This window comes from Athalia rosae, chromosome 5 (genome assembly GCF_917208135.1).
Source record: "Athalia rosae chromosome 5, iyAthRosa1.1, whole genome shotgun sequence".
NCBI lineage: Eukaryota > Metazoa > Arthropoda > Insecta > Hymenoptera > Athaliidae > Athalia > Athalia rosae.
The window spans coordinates 11899509-11916914 of NC_064030.1; the positions used below are offsets into that span (position 1 = coordinate 11899509).

At 38.8% G+C, this 17406-nt stretch overlaps 2 protein-coding genes and 1 non-coding gene across 4 annotated transcripts; all 3 read right to left on the reverse strand.

The window, feature by feature from the left end:
• Positions 1-335: 335 nt before the first annotated feature.
• Positions 336-4278, reverse strand: LOC105685133 (atypical protein kinase C-like). The gene has a single exon (XM_048655130.1). It carries the CDS (start codon positions 3862-3864, stop codon positions 2032-2034), a length of 1833 nt encoding a protein of 610 aa, XP_048511087.1. The 5' UTR covers positions 3865-4278; the 3' UTR covers positions 336-2031.
• A 5145-nt stretch (positions 4279-9423) lies between these two features.
• LOC125500918 lies at positions 9424-10829 on the reverse strand. 2 transcript variants are annotated; one of them, XM_048655132.1, is made up of 2 exons: positions 10382-10829; positions 9424-10309 (listed from the first exon to the last, which is right to left on the reverse strand). In XM_048655132.1, the coding sequence occupies exons 1-2, from the start codon at positions 10673-10675 to the stop codon at positions 9494-9496; spliced, it is 1110 nt and encodes a 369-aa protein (XP_048511089.1). In that variant the 5' UTR covers positions 10676-10829; the 3' UTR covers positions 9424-9493. The 2 variants fall into 2 exon arrangements, with proteins under 2 accessions (XP_048511089.1, XP_048511088.1); XM_048655131.1 differs by having other exon boundaries at positions 9424-10640; positions 10713-10809.
• A 6029-nt stretch (positions 10830-16858) lies between these two features.
• On the reverse strand, positions 16859-16977 carry LOC112694832. The gene has a single exon (XR_003150200.1). It is a non-coding gene; the product is annotated as a 5S ribosomal RNA (ribosomal RNA).
• Positions 16978-17406: the final 429 nt, after the last annotated feature.

Genomic DNA, 17406 nt, shown 5'->3' on the forward strand with positions numbered 1-17406 from the left:
AACCGTTTACTTATTTCTCCGGCAACAGCAAATTGTGAGGACGATAATGACACAAGAATTATCAGTCAACATGAAACGATGATGGAGTATCACATATATGGGAGTATTACATATGTGCGTTTCCTCAAGCATGCAGCAGCACTCGCTTTCGACAGCGACATGTAGTCCCAGAAAAACGGAAAAACACTGATGCATCCAATCTTCGATAACTCATGCCAACGCTCGTTTACGAGGGACCACCCCTCAGCCCTCGTGTTGTCCTTATCTCAGCATCCTTATTATAGAGCATCTTTTTTTAAAACTCCAAACAACCAATAGCAAGAAACCACGCGGTTATTTAAAAATTAACTCCTCTGGAAGCCGCACCAAATGAAGTCATATAAAACCCAGCATCATGCTCCACCGTCTTTCATTTTTTTTTGAATACTCATCTTATTGAACTATCATCCCTCGAAGACTCATTTTCGGATGATCATTTTTAAACTCTAATTAACACGGAAATCTGTGATCAGCAAAATTCAAAATCCTGTTTTTACCCCGTAACTCTCAACTCAGTTTTGAAACTGATTTTCTTATTTTTGTTGTAGAACGATACCAATCATTTTCATGATTGAGGAACATTAATTCTGAAACGAACGAATAAATACTGTTTTCAATTACCATCGATAACACCCTTTTATTCCAACTGTGAACAGTAGTAGGCTGCTGACAAGCCTAACTAACTACGGTAACGTGGTAAATCGGTTGTGTGTTAACGTATCGACCAGACGAATTGACCATCACAGACTCGAAAGATAGAAAGGGCAGAACCTCTGCAACATTTTCACGTCCGAACTCGGTCGATAACCCGGTAGACAGATGAATAACCTCACGACGTAACAGTAGGTTGCAATTGTTATTTCATTGTTAGTTGAACATGTCTAGTCTGTGGTTGAGACTGAGATAGAGCATCAGACACAGCTGCGTGACTTCTGCGCTCATGAATTTTTTGCTTCTTTTCCATCGAATGTTCGTCATCACCTGTAAATGAGTAAAGTATTCGTGAATAAGATATTTATGAAAAAACAAGTACCATTCGAATATCCGATGAAGAATTAGATTCGAGTACGTACATTCAAATTATTTGTAACGTACGGGCAATATCTATAATCTAATTAAATGAATGGAAAAGCAGCCCTGTACTATATGGGATGATTTCCACTCTCACGGTCGAATAAAAGCGTTGCTCAGTTTGGGATCCAGTTAGTTCAAATATGAAGCTATAGATTGAGGTGTTTCTCGAATTATATTGCTGCCAATGACTCGACGTTCATATTTTACATTGGCATACTGGATGGAAAATCTATCGGCGAGTGATTCATTTGGTCTCATTGAAGTGTATTGCTCAATTTTGCCATAAAACCGTTCTCCGATTATAAATTAGCGAAGCTTATAGGTTCAGTTTGGTTGATTAAAACGAGATACCCGTTCCCAACACTTTCGATATCCCGCACTCTGCGGTTCGTGATTTCGTCACATCTAAGAGCGCCACATATTCCAAATACAAGAATAACCTTCAATCACCGAGAAACAAGAATTCAGAATAATTGAGTAATTGGTGAAAACGAATGTGGATACCAACCTTTGAAGCTGAATATTTTTTACGAATTTCATTATTTCATCCCGCTTGAACACTCGAGATTTCTCAGGAACCTTCAGAATTGTTTATGATCAACTTTTAGAATTTTTGAATTCGTTAGCATCAATATTGTCTCTTGTATTTAGTGGTTTTTTTTATCATCGATCAGATACTCTATGAGGTCGGCGATTTCAGCATTTTACTTGAGTCTTTGAAATACGCAACTATATGTTAGTTCTTTCGGCAGAACGGCATCATTATCATATTGTTCGGATTGCGATAACGATGACGACGCGACAGTCGGACGTCATGTGGGGTAGAGTTGGGAGCTGAAACGTTGCTGACCTATCCTGCGAGTCATGAATGAATCGGGGTCGCTGCAGTCCTGTTTGCAGGAAGAAAAGTGGTTTTCGTCACACGCAGTCTTCCAGGGACATCAGTAGCGGATTCACGTACTCGAACCCTTCGAATTCACTTTGATCGATCTTATCTATCACTCTCGCGTCATCGGGCGTCAGGTGGACGGGTTCGTCGGTAAATTCTGGTGGAAAGTTTGCCAAATCTCTGTCAGAATCTAATCTTGGTTTGTAGGGCGGAGTTACTTGTTTTTTTTCCAACACATCCCAATCAATGGCCTTGAAGAACGAGTGTCCAGCGATGTCCAAGAATCCGGAAGAACCGCATCCCAATCGTTCCGCAGGGTCTTTACCGAGGAATCCTTTCAGAACGGAAGCTGCCTTGACAGAGAGTGATCTCGGTATGCGGATTGTTTTCTGTAAAATGACTTGGAAGAGGTAATCTTCCGTATTTTGATCTGGATTTTCGGAAGCCCCAGCTATATCGAACGGACTACGGCCGGCCAGCATTTCGTAAAGCAGTACTCCGAGCGCCCACCAATCGACAGAGAAACTATAATCTTCCCCTCGCAAAATTTCCGGTGCTATGTAGTTCGGCGTTCCACAAAATGTAGCTGTTGTATCACCCTCCCTTACCCCCTCCTTGCACATTCCATAGTCGGTTAATTTGACGTGACCCTCGTGGTCTAATAGCACGTTATCCAGTTTCAGATCTCGGTAAATTATTCCTTTTCGATGCAGAAAATTGAGAGCCAGGCTAATCTCAGCGGCGTAAAATCGAGCGTGTTCTTCGGGTAGACGTCGTTGCCTTTGCATGTGGAACATGAGGTCGCCACCGCGAACGAATTCAATGACAAAAAAAAGGCGAGATGGAGTTTGGAAACAAGAATGAAGACCAACGAGGAACGGGTGATTCGAAGCAGTCTCAAAAACGTGTTTTTCCGTTTGTACCCAGTCGATATCTTCGTCGTCCGTTACCAATGCTTTTTTAATAACTTTCATGGCGTAAATTCGCCGCGTGCGTTTCAACTCAACCAGCAATACCTTCGCGTAAGAACCACGACCGATAACTCTAATCAGTTCGAAGTCACTCAACGAATATTGCCTTTGCATTTCGCGCATGTTGTCCACACCCGCGCCGGCTTCCAGGGGTAATTCTTCGCCCTCGTCGCCGGGAACCCGGTTGCGAGAATGGTCGTCGACCGTTGCCAGTTCCGGAAATTCCTCATATGGTGGTACCGCAGGAGGGCAATGATTAGAATCCGACTGTTGTTGGTCACCGTCTCTATCCGATGCGAGTGATTCCGCTATTTGCAACGAGTGTAGGCTGGAACATGGCTTACCAACTACCTTATGGCACTTTTTGTGAACGAGAAGTTTGCACTGAATACATTTGAAACCTTGCCTTCCCAATCCCCAGATCCGATCTTGGCAAAACGCGCAAAACGCTCGCCGGTTGAAACGTTTCGCCTGAAATATGTGACCATTGACACGATAAAGTTTTCTCCACCTGCGTGCTCCGCGTCTGTAGATACTCCTGTCCTCTCCCTCACATGGCATTCCTGGCGCGGCAGGTACATTCGGGAAAACGTGTATCGTAATTTCCGTGTCTTTGTTGAGCTCGTACAAACGTAGGGCCTCATCCAGTTCCAATTGTGACCCTATCGTACAGGGATCACCTTCCTCGTCCACCCATTTCATTGTAAATTGGTCGTGTTGGAGTTGATCCCATCGAGATCCGGCTCCGAATCCACAAATTCCACGCATTTCTTCGCGAAGAGCATCCATCGACATTCCAAAGCCCGCGGCAACGTACGTGATTTGCACCTCCCCGTTGTGAACGATTTTCACCCGTATCTCGTTGTCGGCGTCGTCTGTCTGCGCTGGCATTTTTACTGTTCTTTCGGCTGTGCGGAGGGGCCGAGTTCCGTATTTCTATCTCGCTCTCTCCTCCCCTAGACTTTTTCCTATCGTATTCGCGGAACAATCTTGCGAAACTTTGTTATTATTACCATACTAGGCATAAATCTGGTGTATATTATTCACCGAATTCTCAATACAGTGCCAAAAGTTATTTGAAACTTTAAACCAAATTTAACGGCATCAAACCAAAATTGAAACACGTTATCCTAAGGTGGACGCGCACCGTCCTCCACTCGTCGCAGTTATTGCGAGAAACAATCAATTGAGAGCTACACCAAAGATGCTTACTAAGCGTGTAACACCGACTGCTCTTGACGAATTCTCACACAGTACTGATGTTCTGTAGGTTTACTGGGTGTTATATACCTGCACGGAAAACCTGGGCTGCACAGGGACCTGCAGGTGCACTTTGACCCTCCTGGAAATTTTCCAAATGGATTTTTTCTTCGAATTGTGCAACCCTCCGTCTCTCTCGTCGTCGCTCTATTTCCAAAGGATTCGACGCATCACCGCGTTCCATTGTGTAGTATTTTATATTTTATCACAAGTTTTACTGGTTGAGTGATGGTGACAATAATATTTAGTATAATGATAATAAAGATTTATGGTGTAAACTATTATTCAGGTACTTTTACTTCTCACTGTGAACTTTTTCGATTCTTTGTTTTATATAAATAACATAAAAAAAAAAGCGCGAAACATTCATCCATCACACATCTTCACAGATACAGACAACACAACAAGTCGTAGGTAAGTTGTATATAGTAATTACATATAAATATATAGTCAGTACTAGATTAAAATTGTATAAATAAAATGGTTGTGGTAAAATGTTCTCTGGGGAATATTGTTATGAGCATTATCGCTATGTTTAATTTCTTATAGGCTTAATGTTTGGTTTGAACTTAGCTTTATCATTTCGTTTCTTTTCCAGGGTGATAAGCGGAGCAGGACATGGATGGCCAAAATGCGTCCTTCGTACTTAGGTAATTTGTTTCCCCGAATCTCCTTTGGTCAATTATTGCTGGTAGTTTCAATTTCAGGTCCTCCAAGGAATTAGAATTTCATCCTGAGACGTCGATGGTTCAAATGGCGATATGCTGTTGTGTGATTTGATGAGTTTACTCTCTAAGTTTTTATATATTCTTTTGTCGTTGAAAATATTGTTGTATTCGTGAAATTTAATGTTTTTAGATAACTGCTTTGTATATTAATAAGTCTTATTTTTATTATAGTTAGCGGATCGCACTGGATTTAGTTTAGAAACACGTTTTATCAAAATTTTAATAAAGACAGGAAAAATACCAGTCACGTCCTTTCCTGTTAACTGTCTTCCCCAGAGTGTCATCCTTTCGTTCCTTCGGATATTTTCAAAGGTGAGTCGTTATTTTGACTGATCATTAGCTGACTCAGGCGTCGCTATACCTACAGCGGTAATTTCAAATCTAATATCGTTACATTATCCCCCTTTTATCTTTCATTAGGGTTGTCAGACAATTATTAAAGATAAACATTCATTCTCGCATACATTACAATATAGCGCATTATTAGTTTATCGTTCACAGGTGATATCGTCATACTTATACTTATTACTTAAAACTTATGTCTGTATATAATAAATGTAGCGGCGAGGCGGTGGTAGAGCAATGAAGCAGCAGGTTCGTCGTATTAACTTAAAACTACTCTGAAAACGTTTGTTCAACAGCAACCTGATAATATTTTTTTAAATTTACCCTATTATATGCACCTTTCATATTAGTTGGATCGTTGACTTCGGATAACCTATATGTATTTACCCCGATGATCTTAGTTATTATGTATGGGCCTTGATAAAGATGGAAAAACTTTTTAGTAACTTTGTCTAGCGCGCTTGACTGCATAGGCACTCTTATCAAGACCAGGTCTCCGATTGAAAGTTTTATTTTAGAAATTGCCTTCTGTTGTACGCAACGCTTATGAAATTTTCTTTTTATTCGGTCTTTTGCTATGCATATTTTAGTTTCGATGGGTGTCTCGGTTGATTGTGGAAATTTTATTATTTTCATTATCTGATCGATAGGACTAACACCGAATTGCAATTCATACGGCGTATAGCCTGTGGTGGAATGAGTGGTGATGTTAAGGATCTCTTCTATCTGAGTTATATGTTTTGCCCACTTCGTATGCTTATCACTACAATAAATTCTAAAAAATTTTCCGAGTTCCCGCATTATTCTTTCGGTTGGGTTAGATTGCGGGTGACGAATGGACGAGAAACATACTTTAATACCAAGTTTTTCCAATGTTATTTTCCAAGCGCTCGATGTAAATTGAGTCCCGTTGTCTGATAGAATCCTGTTAGGCTTTCCGTGTCTAGGTATATAATTATCGATAATTTTCTTCAATGATATTTGAGTAGTGGCACGTTTAATTGGATACAGCGTTACATATTTGGAGAACGCATCTAATACTACGAATATATATGACACACCGCCCAGGGATCGTGGCAAGGGTCCGTAAAAATCAATCGTTATTAAATCATTTGGTTTATCTGCTTCTACCAATTTATATTCGCCTTCCATGCTATATGTGAGGTGTTTTACTCGCTGGCATAAATCGCAATTTAAAACGAACTTTTTAATGTAGTCATTCATTTTTCTCCAATAATAATAGGTTTTCATATGTTGTATGGTTTTATATACTCCTGGATGTCCTAATTTACTATGCACTGCATCGATGAGTTTCTGAATCAAGTTTTCGGGAACTACGACCTTCCAATGATCATCAATACCATTACTGGTAAATAACACGTCATGATTAATTTGATATCTATTGTCAATTATTCCTTTTTCAAGTTCGTCTAACTTAAGTTTAATTGTGGGGTCGTCCTTTTGCCATGTTCCCAACTCTTTAAATTCGGGAGGTAATGCTAAATTGACTGTTACATGATTAATGGATTTCGTTGATATTTTAGATTTGTGCTTATGGTTCGATAAATTACGAATTGCCTTTAGCTCAGATATTATTATGTTTTCGTCATTTTGCTCGTAAAATTTTGAATCGGGATTGCGACTAAAGAAGTCAGCCACTAAATTATCTCGTCCAACACAATAAGTAACTTTGAAATCATATTGTTGGAGCAATAAACTCCACCGTATAAGCCTGGCATTCTGATACGGCGTGCTATTCAAAAAACAAAGACCCTTGTGGTCAGTAATTATTTGGAATTCGTTACCAATTAAGTGACATCTAAATTTGGTTATTGTATATACAATGGCGAGTAGCTCTTTTTCGGTCGTTGTATAATTTATTTCTGCCTGAGTTAAACAACGGCTAACCAATCCTATCAAATAATTATTTCCATCTATACAGGTTTGAAATAAAAGTCCGGAAATCCCCCTATCACTGGCATCGGTTTGTATTTTGTACGGTGCGTTTGGAATGATATGATTCAATGTTATGGTTCTAAGAAACTTGTCCTTTAAATCTTGGAAGGCTTTTATGTGTTTTTCCTCCCACAACCACGCAGTGTTTTTCTTTAAGAGTTCCCTAAATGGGTCGATATAATTAGAATATTGCATGCAAAATTGACGGTAGTAATTACAGATACCTAGGAATTGTTGTAACTGTCGCTTATTGCTAGGGTCTTGAAATTCAGTGATTATCTTAAGTTTCTTAGGATCAGGACAAACTCCGGTCCGAGATATAATGAATCCTAAAAATGGGATGGTTTCCTGGATAAATAGCGATTTACTCAGTCTTAATGTGAATTTATATTTTTCCAGGCGGGTGAAAATTAAATCGAGATGTTGCAAATGATCCTTAGAGTTATGTGAAGTAATTAACAAATCGTCGATATATGGCGTCAGGAAATCCGAAAATTCATTGTTGAAGGCTAGATTGAGTGCCCGAATGAAACCATTACCCGCGGTTTTGAGGCCAAAGGGTACTCTGCAAAATTGGTATAATTTTGAATTATAAAGAAATGCCGTATATCGTCGGGATTCGCTATGTAGCGGTATTTGCCAATATCCATTGGTTAAATCTACGGTACTAAAATATTGCGTTCCATGGTATTTCTGTAAGATTTCGTTTATAATAGGTGGTGATTCGTTGTCAGACTCAATAATATCATTCAGATAACGGGCATCAAGGCAAACTCGAACTCGCCCATTTTTTTTCGAAACTATCCTTAAGGGATTGCAAAATGGACTAATCGACGGCTCAATTATTCCCGCATGGAGCATTTCGTTGATTTCTTGGTCAACAGATTTTCTCAGCGATAGTGGTATTGGATACGATCTGCGAGTAAATGCTCTATTGCTATTAATTTGAATGCGATGTTCATATAGTGTGGCACAACCTGGCTTGTCAGAGAATAAGTTTTTATGTTTAATAATTAATTCAAAGAGGGGTTCGGTAAATCGAACGTCCTGTATCATAAGTTTTGACGCGATCATCCGGAATTCTTGGAAGAAACTGTAGTCTTCTATTTCGTTATAATTTTTGCTGTTTTGTGAATAATGGTAGTGGTTTTCGTCAGATGTTACTTGTTGAATACATCGATCATTACGTAAAGATTGTTCATCTAAATTTTCCATAAATTTATTGTCAAAAGCTCGTCCAGGATCACTGACGATCTCAGTTATTTCTAAATTATCACTATTTACCATATTCGAGTAATTCACATTATTTCTATCATTTCTATCTGTTTGATTGAAAAAATTATCACAATTTAATGATTCAGCATTAATATTAGCGATATCCTCTTCAATAGGCATATCTTCTGTTGCATTGTATAATTCATTATCAATATTTATCTCCTCTGAGTTTCTACAATTCTTATCTATGTTATCAACTTTACTATAATTCATTTCAACATTTTCTATATTGCTCTCATTAAAATCGGTTATTCCAACTCCTTTGGTACAGTTTTTTTCAATGAATGAGTTAATGTGGCAAAGATTATTATCTTGATATTCTACCCTTGAATAATGTGATTCTTCTACGTTGGTGGACTCATTTAAGTAATTTTTTATCGTTTGACGATCAATAATTTGAATGTATGTTATGTTATCATTAATAGAAGACTCCAATCTATTCACAGACTCTCGGCTGTACGACACAAATTCGTTAGCCATTACCGTTCCGTGAATTTCTATGGATTCTGTAGAATAATTTAATACTACTTGATTAACTGACAACCAGTCATCCCCCAATATGACATCTACAGACAATTTAGGTACAATTAAAAAGGCATAGGTCATTCTCCGCTGATCTATATACAAGTCTATCAATATTTGTTGCTTCACGCTCACCGCCTTTTTTCCAATTGCTGGATATACCTTGATGTTCGTTACTGGTAGTACTGCAAACTGACAACTAGCCATAATTCGATTATAAAAACTTTCAGAAATACAAGTTATTTGACTCCCTGTATCGAGTAGCGCATAGGTGGTAATATCTGCTATTTTAACCAATAGATGTGGACATTTCAGACCCTTTTCTTTTGCAGCGTCTTTATTTTGACAACTAGGTTTTATATCCGCCGATAGATCCTCGATAAATTCGTTTGACCATCGGTACGATAACGGATCTCTGTTTATCGCACCCGAATTTAGTTTAAATTAGTTGCAGGATTATTAAATTGGCATAAGTTAGGATTACTAGCTACTTGATTATCGTAATTTGTTGGTCTTACTAGCACCGGAGGTGGATATCTTGTGTTTGGCAATATAAACTGTTGCGGCACTGTATCATAATACGTACGGTGTCCAGTGGGATTCATATAGGATGAACCATAATTATTACTGTTATTATAATTATTATTAGGGCGTGATTGAAAACGAGATTGTCGACTATAATTATTTGATATCACCCCCTGTATTTGATTCCTGTTCTGATTTGGTCTATTAAAATTTTGAGTTTTGTCTCTATCAAATTCTCTGCCTTCTTGGGATATGTCTAGATTAGATAACGATTGCATTATTAATTCACTATTGTTAAAATCTATGGTTGCTAATAAATCTCGAATCCTTGCTGGTAGTTGTTGTACTACAGCATAATTTATTTCATACGTAGACAACGCGGGCTCAAAATATTTCGCTTCTTTAGATTGTCGACGAAAGTAACTGCGCAATTCCCCATCTTGTGATTTATAACGACGAGACGACCATCGATTCTTAGCTTTGACTTGGTATTGAACGGAATAAAACTCCCGTTTAAAATGCTTCCTGAAATTTTCATAAGTGTTGCATACTTCTTTATTTGCTTCGTACCATATTTTGGCTCGACCTTCTAATATACTCCCGAGAACCCAATCCTGTTTTGCGTCGTTAACGTTATGAACGTTGAAATATCTCTCCAAATCTCGTAAAAATTCAATGGGATTACTTTTATCTTCGTCAGAAAATTTTGGTGCTTTAATGTCTAACTGGAGATGTTGAAAATGATTTATCAGGCCACCTAACAAACGATTGGTAGTATTATTTGAGTCATTTGATACCTCTATATTGTTACTTGACGAAGCTCGATCTCGTTGATCTTTTTCACGTTGCAACATCTTAACTTGATCAGCTAATTCCTGACAAGTTGCAAATTGTGTCATGCGTAATTCAAGATCCGCTTTTTGCTTCTCCATATTTTCTCTCTCTCTCCTGAGCTGCTTCATTTGCTCATCCACCGTCTGGCTCGTTCCGTGCGCCATTTTAAGACGATAGGTTGTTCCAGTCCTTGACGACAATGTTTTGTTTTGAGATTTGGACCTAGTTACAACCGGACTATGAATAATCTTACCCATAGGCAAATACAAAACAAACAATTACTTTTACACACACATTTGTACCTAAAACTTTGACCTTGGGCTCAAGGCCTGCACGTTGGGCGCCAATGTAGTATTTTATATTTTATCACAAGTTTTACTGGTTGAGTGATGGTGACAATAATATTTAGTATAATGATAATAAAGATTTATGGTGTAAACTATTATTCAGGTACTTTTACTTCTCACTGTGAACTTTTTCGATTCTTTGTTTTATATAAATAACATAAAAAAAAAAGCGCGAAACATTCATCCATCACACATCTTCACAGATACAGACAACACAACAAGTCGTAGGTAAGTTGTATATAGTAATTACATATAAATATATAGTCAGTACTAGATTAAAATTGTATAAATAAAATGGTTGTGGTAAAATGTTCTCTGGGGAATATTGTTATGAGCATTATCGCTATGTTTAATTTCTTATAGGCTTAATGTTTGGTTTAAACTTAGCTTTATCATTTCGTTTCTTTTCCAGGGTGATAAGCGGAGCAGGACATGGATGGCCAAAATGCGTCCTTCGTACTTAGGTAATTTGTTTCCCCGAATCTCCTTTGGTCAATTATTGCTGGTAGTTTCAATTTCAGGTCCTCCAAGGAATTAGAATTTCATCCTGAGACGTCGATGGTTCAAATGGCGATATGCTGTTGTGTGATTTGATGAGTTTACTCTCTAAGTTTTTATATATTCTTTTGTCGTTGAAAATATTGTTGTATTCGTGAAATTTAATGTTTTTAGATAACTGCTTTGTATATTAATAAGTCTTATTTTTTTTATAGTTAGCGGATCGCACTGGATTTAGTTTAGAAACACGTTTTATCAAAATTTTAATAAAGACAGGAAAAATACCAGTCACGTCCTTTCCTGTTAACTGTCTTCCCTAGAGTGTCATCCTTTCGTTCCTTCGGATATTTTCAAAGGTGAGTCGTTATTTTGACTGATCATTAGCTGACTCAGGCGTCGCTATACCTACAGCGGTAATTTCAAATCTAATATCGTTACAATTGTATCCAGCGTTCGAAGAAATGGAATCTCGTATATTCTTGTGCAAGATGATACATTTTGATAAGTGAAATAATTTACGTTACGTTCGATACATAATTTGAATTATCGGCTGAAACATCGTTGTTACTGTAATCCACCACTTTCATGGCAGGATATTGGTGGTAATGTTGAGTCCTGTGATCATGGCTTGTCCTTTACGTAATGACACTGAGTACTTGTGATGTTTTGGTCAAACATATTCGAGCCATTCGTAGCGATTTGGCAAAAAAGAACGCTGAGACTAGTAGTGAACTATCGAGCAAACGGTCTAGATGAGATCTTACCCACACTTCAGCTTACGTGAAAGAAAAGAAGCTTATTCAAAAAAAATTTTACCTCATAACAATTTCCGAGAAAATAATCTACCATGCAAGTAAGCGGCGGACCAAGTTGTGGGAGAGGCCTCGGCGCTTTTTCCCGCTACGCCGACCGGGTCGATTTTTGAGAATTCGCATCAGAAACATAGACGCTTATAAATCGGTCATGATGATTTCTCGGAGTGTTTTTATTCAATTCATGGCATGAATGGACGACTCAACATATACCTCAACGTGGTTTCCAATTGGTAAAATAACTAAGATACGCTCATTTATTTATACCAATAAAAATTTCATTTCGTCGATATACCGATATTATTTTGGAGAAAACCCTGTTTTTCCTTTGAATCTACCGATTGCAAGCACCACCTTCAAGATTTCCTTTACCAGTCATCACTCTAGCCATTCGAATTGCAAAAGCATTCACGGATTTCGCCCCATCGCGTAGGTTGATAACTCAGAGCGGTCGATTCTGCACCGATCCATGGAAAAGAGTTTGAAGTACGTATACCATGAATGTCGAAGTCGTAAATCCATTTTCGGAACAATTAGTCGAAAAAATACAGATTTTTCTCTCCCTTTTTTCGGTAATTTCGTGTCAATCAATGAAGAAACAGAGACGCGAATCCTGAATTTCTGAAAACCGCACACGAAAAGAGTTGGTTTCAAAATACGGGATCCTTAGAAGTCGACGATCTGAACGAAAAAATCGGACCTGGTGTTACACGCACATGATCTAGTAACGCGTTATCTGCTCTCCCCAAAGGAAACGAGAGAAGGGGTCACATCGATACACCCGGCACTTTTCCCTAGCCATGGTATTATTAATTATGTCAATCAAACTAAAATCGGAGAATTATCGAGGAGCAAATAGATGAACCGTTGGGCGCCAGACGCACGTCGCGGCAACTATTGGAAGAATTCCCAGAACGCTACAAAGTCCTTCAACATAGAGTTTCCAAAAATCTATTAATTAATCCGAAAGTGCCCTAGGATTTTATGACGGATATGCTCGGCTAATTCACCCCCGCTTCAGATGAAATGGTAGAAGGGCGGAGCGACCGATTTAAGTTGCAAAATGGACCTAACATTACCAGCTGACCGCTGTTTTGTAACACCCAACCGAATAATCACTCATTGTCAGTCAGTTCGAATGAACAATTGGTTGCTCTGATGCAAATTATTTGCCAGAGCTCAATACAAAGTATAAATTTACAAAATACGAAAGACTCCATACTATGCGATGCAAAGCATTATGATATAGTACGACTCATTGTCAGAGGGAGTCGGGCGATATACGATGAAAGAAGAGGGCAATAAAATACAGAATAAGGAGGGAAGAAAATACAATACAGAAAAAGCACCTCGGGTGCGAAAAACTACATCAAGTAGGTACCCTACTTTTCCCGCCTACTCTGATTTTGCCCCCCTTCTTCCATGTATTTTTAATAAATTTTGACAGAATTAAAGAACAAAAACAAAGAGGTGGAAGATTGATGACTTGGTACTAGGTCGCCGAATTCCACGAATTTGTTGGCATATAGTTTTTGCGATACACTTGCTGACATATATTCGCGCGGGTAATTTTCTTCACGGTCTTTCCTCTTACGGCACAGGATTATTTACATTTCAAATTCACGGGATGTGCTTTTGTCAATAATTCTTTGTAACTACGATGAAACTGAACTTCTTCGCCTACGCGTGGCTTCCGACTGACATATGTACCACATTCAGCACCGCAGTAAGCACAAATGCCTGTTATCGATAAATATCTCATTATCGCGAACGAGGAAACTTTGCTTTCTTTGAAGCTGATTTTACACGGCAATTTGGCGTGTGGCCGAAATTGGTTCATCACGACATATGTCCAGATACCACGTTTGAGAACATTGTATTTGCGTAAGCGTTGCCGTTAGTCTCTATAGCTCACAAGTTCAGGAGAAATAGCTTCCCATTCTTTTGGAGATAACTCGATGATGAAGTTCTTTTCGTCAAAATCTTTGAGGCTTGATCGACGATTTTGTTACCCAGTCAAACTTTCGTTATCAGTCGCATTGGGGCTACTATCTGTGCTAGTCACAATAATATATGTGCTCGATTCAAGACTATTTGTACTTGTAACAAGCTCGGTATCAAGAGTATTTATACTTGCATTTCTTGTTGCATTACGGCTCCGGCTGGTTTCTACTGCATTTGTATCTGTTACTATCGAAGGTAGTTGATTGATACCTTATGAGAAACTATCTCATGAGCCATATCTATTTTCTAGTACGATCGTACAACAGTATAATGCGAAAACTTTATGACCATTCATAGCTACACTTAAACCGTGCCATACATGAGAAAATTTGCTATTCTGCCGTTGCTTAAGAAACCCGCATCTCTTTTTTCAATGAATGAAGAGCAGAACTCTTCGCCGGAAAATTGCGTGGCTTCGGAAAAATGAATTTCAAACAATAGTAAGTGAAGAAAAATTACTACAGATTTACTAACATTAACAGAAGACCTCGAAATTGTGGATTTGAACGTGAAAAATTATTTTTGCACTCTGGTTAGTATTTCAAATTGAGCGGCAAATAATAAGAATTAATAATATTATAACATGTTCGAGTTATATAGGTAGATAAGTATTTTATTGTCGAATATCTGAAATCTATAAATGTTTCAACCAGGCTGTAGCGTAACATCTGAAAACTTATGCGCAATCGGCTAGCGCGATAATGATCGTCAGTCAAGCTTACTTTTAGTATTTCTATATTCCCACAGAATATACGTTTGAGATTCAATCAGAGATAGGTATTCAAATACAATATATTAAAGCCAATAAGAGCATCGCAACCTCCTGCCTTCGAGCGTCTTTCGAACACGACTTTTTGTAATTGTTCCAAAGGCTATGACGTATTGTGCGGATCTCGAAAGTTGGGCCTCCGATGTTCAGCAGTTTGCGGCAATTGTCATGAAACGTCTTGCCTGAATGCTGCCCCAATCGAAGATTCGTTAGAAAAAAAATACTGACATCGACGAACCACAAACCAATTCTATCGCTGATTCCGAACAATCTTGGAATTTTCCACCAGTCCCGTGGGAAAATCAAGTACGATTCGAGAAAAGGGAAAGAAATTAAAAGAGAATAAGCTACAATTAATAAGTTACATGAACAAACTTCATTTTTTTAGTGATGTGTTCCTAACTATTCACGAAGGAAAAGATTAGATAATACTTAACCTGGGAAACTTCATTTTTGTACGGTAGACTTTAACATTATGAGGTTGGAATAAGAGGACTCAAAACAGAAACGTCAACATTGCACACTTGAAAATACTATTTTCTTATACCCCAATGTCTATAAAAACGTCAAAACGAGAAGATACCGCACCGAAACCTCGCTATCGATCATTACATGCAATTGAATATCCATTTGGAATTTATATTGGGGTATTAGTTCCAGACGACCGGTAAGCTATAAGTGTTGTCAATAAAGTCTGTCTCACCTTTTTTGTAAAGAATATTCCGCTCTTTTTTGATATCAGTACACCTCATGGCCGTGTAAAACCGACACGAACAAAGATATTCGCAAAAACCCGAAAATGGTCATTTTTTCACCGTTTTTAGGCTGTCAGAAGTTATGCGGACAGCCAAATTCCGGGAATTTTTGGCACCATATTTGGAGAGCTGAAAGGTGGGTTTATACCAATTCTTATCTTGGTCAAACTTTTTCCGAAGTGAAAGCCTCAAGCTCCTGGACTTTCTGGATGACATATAACTTGCTGTACGACGACAACGGTGGTGATTCTAATGAAACGACCTGCAGGTGTTCCGAGATCATCATATCTTGTCTTGCTGATCACCGATTTTATTGGAATTTGTCTTAAATGAAACTGCTCCTGGATTGATATAACAGAAGTGCTTCCATATTTGCTGTAATATTTTCCATATAAGAGCTATTTTATAAAACAAAAACGCAAGTTCGCTTCCGAGCTCCCGTCGCAGTGAGGATACTCGGTAGTGCGCCCGTTCATTTGAACCCAAAAAATCACCTCGGGTGCGGAAACCTACACCGAGTACATTGATTTATCCAAATCAGTCGTCATGAAAAAATCGTTTCTCAAAAATGACCGTGAAATAGAATTCATCGGCGAAAACAGGATCCAAATCAACCACTGTGCCAAGTAAGCTTGGCGTAATCATAACTGGCGTAGTTGAAAACTGCGCGATATGATTCAGGTTGACGCAAAATATCCCTAGAAAACTTTACGTACGATGGATGCGGGTCGAGCGGCGCCAGATCCCCACCTCTGCCATTGCGTTGCTGTCAATTTCCCTAAGGATATTTTGCGCCGAACTAAATCATATCGCGCAGTACGTACGAGAAAATATTCCGATAGTTGTATCAGCAAAACTTCCCAAACAAAATGAAGCAGGCTCTAAAACTAGATATTTCTTTCCCCTAAAATACTCACAACATCTTTCAAGGATTCTAGTCCTTTGTGTATCCATGTATCAACGATCATGACTTACTAATTCTTTACGTCTCGTTATTTTCGGACTGAGTTGCGACAGTGAGCTCGGAAGATTCCCAACTGAAGTACTTTCTTATCTGGTAAAAATAATCTTTCTAATCAGTATGGGCATGTATGGCGAAAAAATATGACGAATGAAAACAGAACTATTATCAAATGAACCCGAGCATTCAGCATGGTATGGCCGTTGCCGAAGGGTAGTGACGATTACGTCCAGAGAGCGCGAGTTATTCGTCTTCTTGGCTTTGAATCATATTCGAAAAACTCCAAAAAAGAGATGCCAACGGCACGCGGTGTTCCCAAGCGGTCACCCATCCAAGTACTAACCGCGCCCAATGCTGCTTAACTTCGGTGATCGGACGAGAACCGGTGCATTCAGCATGGTATGGCCGTTGCCGAAGGACAGTGATGACTGCGTCCCCAAGGCGCGAGTTATTCGTCTTCTTGGCTTTGAATCATATTCGAAAAACTCCAAAAAAGAGATGCCAACGGCACGCGGTGTTCTCAAGCGGTCACCCATCCAAGTACTAACCACGCCCAATGCTGCTTAACTTCGGTGATCGGACGAGAACCGGTGCTTTTTTTTTTTTTTTTTTTGTCAAAGTGTTACGTCCTAACAGTAGAAACGTCGAAAAGGTCCCTCCCGTTCGCGGTGCTTGTGGCACTTGAAGAGTGTGGTGAATGTTAAGAAAATGAAAAGGATGATTTTTAGCGACTTAGAATACTTTTATTGGATAACTGGTAGAATGAGCTTGAATGAGTTCGGAAAGGAAAGATTGAATTGATGTCCGACCCTGCCGGTCGGACAGAGGAGTAGTGAGTCTTT

What these genes read in the sequence shown, in the direction of transcription:
- LOC105685133 (XM_048655130.1), bottom strand. Translation starts at nt 3,864, where the DNA reads ATGCCAGCGCAGACAGACGACGCCGACAACGAGATACGGGTGAAAATC.